Raw genomic sequence first — 3,431 nt, 5'->3', positions numbered from 1 at the left:
GGGGATTGAACCGCGGTCCCTGTGCTTTGCTAAGCTTGTTCTAAGTAGGTGCTTTAGACCACTGAGCCATCTCACCAGCCCTAAAATTATAAATTTTTATTTACAAAACACCTTGTTAAGAGCATCAGAAGAAAGCTAACTACTAGCAGATATTTGGAAAGTGCATACCTAAAACAATATTAGAATCTACAGTGTAAAAAGCAACAATAACACATATAATATGAAAACAGGTTAAATACATCCACAAATAATTTCAATGAGGAGATATACAGATAGCAAGTAATCACAAGAGAAAGATACATAGTATCATCTGGGTTAACATCAGAGCACTATAAACTACAACCATAAGCACATATCAATATTCATGTATCCCAATATTTAAAACAAAACATAGTCAAAACCTCAATTGTTAATATGTATGTGAAGAAAATGGTCAATAATGGGGTTTTATACATTTTTTTTATTTTTATTTATGCCTTTTGTACAGGGTCTCCCTATGCCACTTAGACTCGTAGTGATCCTCCTATTTTCAGTTTCCCCTGAGCTGGGATTACAGGCCTGCACCACCACTCCTGGACTCCATGGCCAGCTCAGCATGCCCAGGGGCAGGGATGGCCCGCCATGCAGTACCAAAAAGTAATAAATTGTTGATGGGGATATTAAATTATGCAGCCACTCCTGTCAAAGAAGTTTTAGAACTAATTGTGTAACTAGTATATAGCCCAAACAACTGCAATCTTGAACATTAATTCCAAAGAAATAAAAAATTATGTTTACGTAAAAACTTGTTTATAAATATTTACAGCAACTTTATTTAGTTTCATGTATGTATTTGGTACAGGGTCTCACTATATACCTCAGACTCTTGCGATTCTCCTGTTTTCAACTTCCCCAGAACTGAGATTACATGTGTGAGCCACCATGCCCAGATTCCTTCAATGGGTCAGCATGCCCCAGGGATGGGACCAGCATAGCATGTGGGACTGGGGATTGAACCCTGGTCCCTGCACTTGCCAAAGCAGGCTCTTAGTCTCCTGAGCTGCGGCTTTATTTATAATAACCAAAAACTGGAAATCACATACACACAATCTTTCAACAGACTATAATGTGGTATATCTATACTATGAAATACTATACAACAATAAATGTTACTTTTTTGATAAACACAATTTGCAGAGTTCACCGGAAAATTACAGAAAGGAGGAAAAAAAGGTATCTATTGGATAAGCCCTTTTATATTTTACATTCATAATAGAAAAATCCTTTAATATTTTCATTCATAACACAGATATCCATATACACATAAGGTAAATTAGAGGATAAATTAGAAGAAACAGGAGAGAGGCACTGGGAGTAATTATTTAAAGATATGAAATGTTTTACAATATGAAACTTTTGAAACTAGAAAGAGCTAATAGTTTCATACCATCATTGTAAATGCACAAAATACTGCTGCTTCGTACACTTTAAAATGGTTGATTGTATATTTTGTGACTTAGGACAGGAGACTCAGCAGTCTAAGTGCCTGCCTGGCAAGTGTATGGACCCATTTCGATCCTAGATACCACATTCCTTGCTGTTCCCACGCAGAGTGAGCCACCGAAACTTGGCGTGGTGGTGCACGCCTGTAATCCCAGTGCTGGGGAGGCTGAGACAGATCACTAGGAGTCCGAGCTCCATAGTGAGACCCTGTACCAAATGAATGAATGAATGAATGAATGAATGAATGAATGAATGAATGAATGAATGAATTTGAAAATATTTTGTGAATTTAAACCCAATGAGATAGAGAAACTGCTTTGGGAAGAGAGAGGGAGGCAAAGAGGCAAGTCAAGCAATCAATGATCAGTTTACAAAGAAAATCTGGTTCTTATATTTAAAGCCTAAATTTGAAAAATATCTATTTGGTATCCTTTTAATTTCTTTTTGTTCACAAAAATCCATTTTTAAAGATCGTTTAATTTTGAGATTATAAGTGGGTACTTGTTCTGTCTCAGAGTTGAAAAAGTAACTGAGAAAAGTATCCAGTCTTGTATTTTTATGTAAGACCACTGCAGTTCTATTCCAACTAATACACCTTTTAATACTTCATGATATTTCTCAACCAATTATAGAACTATACTAAAAACAGTTATAAAAAATAGTACAAGTTTCAAAATTTATTCAATTATAATGTTTGTAAAACACTCTAGTTTCTGGACAAGAAAAAATTTTAAACTACATAGAAATATTACTTAAGTCCTTCAGAAATAATTCCAAATCCATATATGTATCTTTAAAAAAAAATACTAACTGCCATTTCCTTATCACTGGCCCCAAGATATAAAAGAATACCAACACTAAATATTACACTAAAAGAATACCAACATCAATCTAAAAATCATTAATGAAATGCTTGCAAGAATACTTTCAGTCTCTTTATCTAGTGAAACACTGGAAGCTAAGTGATGTCTGTACAAACCAATCATTTCACTAGCAGTTTTATGTACCTTTAAAGCCTCATATAAAAAGCACCTGCCTAAAGTGAGTAATGGAGTTTTATGTTCATTGCACTTAGGAACAGTGTATGTAACCTATTCCGTTTTCCTCCCTTGTGGAATATATTTTAGCTTATATTGCACAACACATTACTGATCCATATAAAGACTCTATGATCAGCCATTTGGACTGTTGTCAGCAACTTGCCTGGGTGCTCTACTTCTTTCCTTGCACTAGTTAGCATATTCACTTTATTTAATAAGTGGCATACATTTAACAAAGATAGATCTAAAAATTAACAGGCTGGCCAAATAACTTAGCAGACTAAAGCACCTGCTTAAGCAAAACGCAGTGACCAGGGTTCAATCCCCTGCCTGCCATGCCGGCCCCACAGCCAGGGCACACTGAGATGGCAATTGAGACAGGGCAAGGTGGCACGCGATTGTAATTCCAGTACTTGGGAGGCTGAAAAACAGGAAGTATTACCAGCCAGATCTGTGTAGTGAGACCCTATAAATGTTTTACTAAATACATAAAAAAATAAAATAAAATAAAATGATGACTTGGTACCACTGTACAATATTATAATAGATACTTAATGTACTAGAGAGCAATGACTTTTCAAAGAGGTAGAGATATAAAGGGAGTGGGAGAAAGATAAGTATAAAAGGCAAAAGCTTCATATTGCCCCTTGCTGGCAGGTACACATAAAAAAATCTAAGGGCATGAGCTGCTATCAAGTAATTAACATTACTTTAAATCCAATCATGCAGAGTCTCTAGCTGTAGCTGGCTGCCAGGCGTACGCGCTCCCGAGTCTTCAGAACCCGCGGCCGCCTTCTACAGTGCTTAGGTTTCTCCTAGGCTTATCTGCACCACTTGCTCACCACACACTCCGCCACTGTAAACCGCCATCATGGTAAAGCTCTCAAAGGCTGGTAAAAATCAAGGTGA

The 3,431-nt window shown here is 36.5% G+C and overlaps 1 protein-coding gene across 1 annotated transcript in view; it reads right to left on the bottom strand.

Moving 5' to 3' along the window:
- The window catches only part of Vps13b (vacuolar protein sorting 13 homolog B), an 881,657-nt gene that overhangs the window by 678,544 nt on the left and 199,682 nt on the right, over nt 1-3,431 (bottom strand). The window contains 1 exon segment of the mRNA XM_023699943.1: nt 1,656-1,689. Within this exon segment, the coding sequence (XP_023555711.1) occupies nt 1,656-1,689 (34 nt within the window).

The sequence above is a fragment of the Octodon degus genome, unplaced genomic scaffold (genome assembly GCF_000260255.1).
Source record: "Octodon degus isolate 3935 unplaced genomic scaffold, OctDeg1.0 scaffold00118, whole genome shotgun sequence".
Taxonomy (NCBI): Eukaryota; Metazoa; Chordata; class Mammalia; order Rodentia; family Octodontidae; genus Octodon; species Octodon degus.
This window is presented reverse-complemented; position numbering and strand designations above follow the sequence as displayed.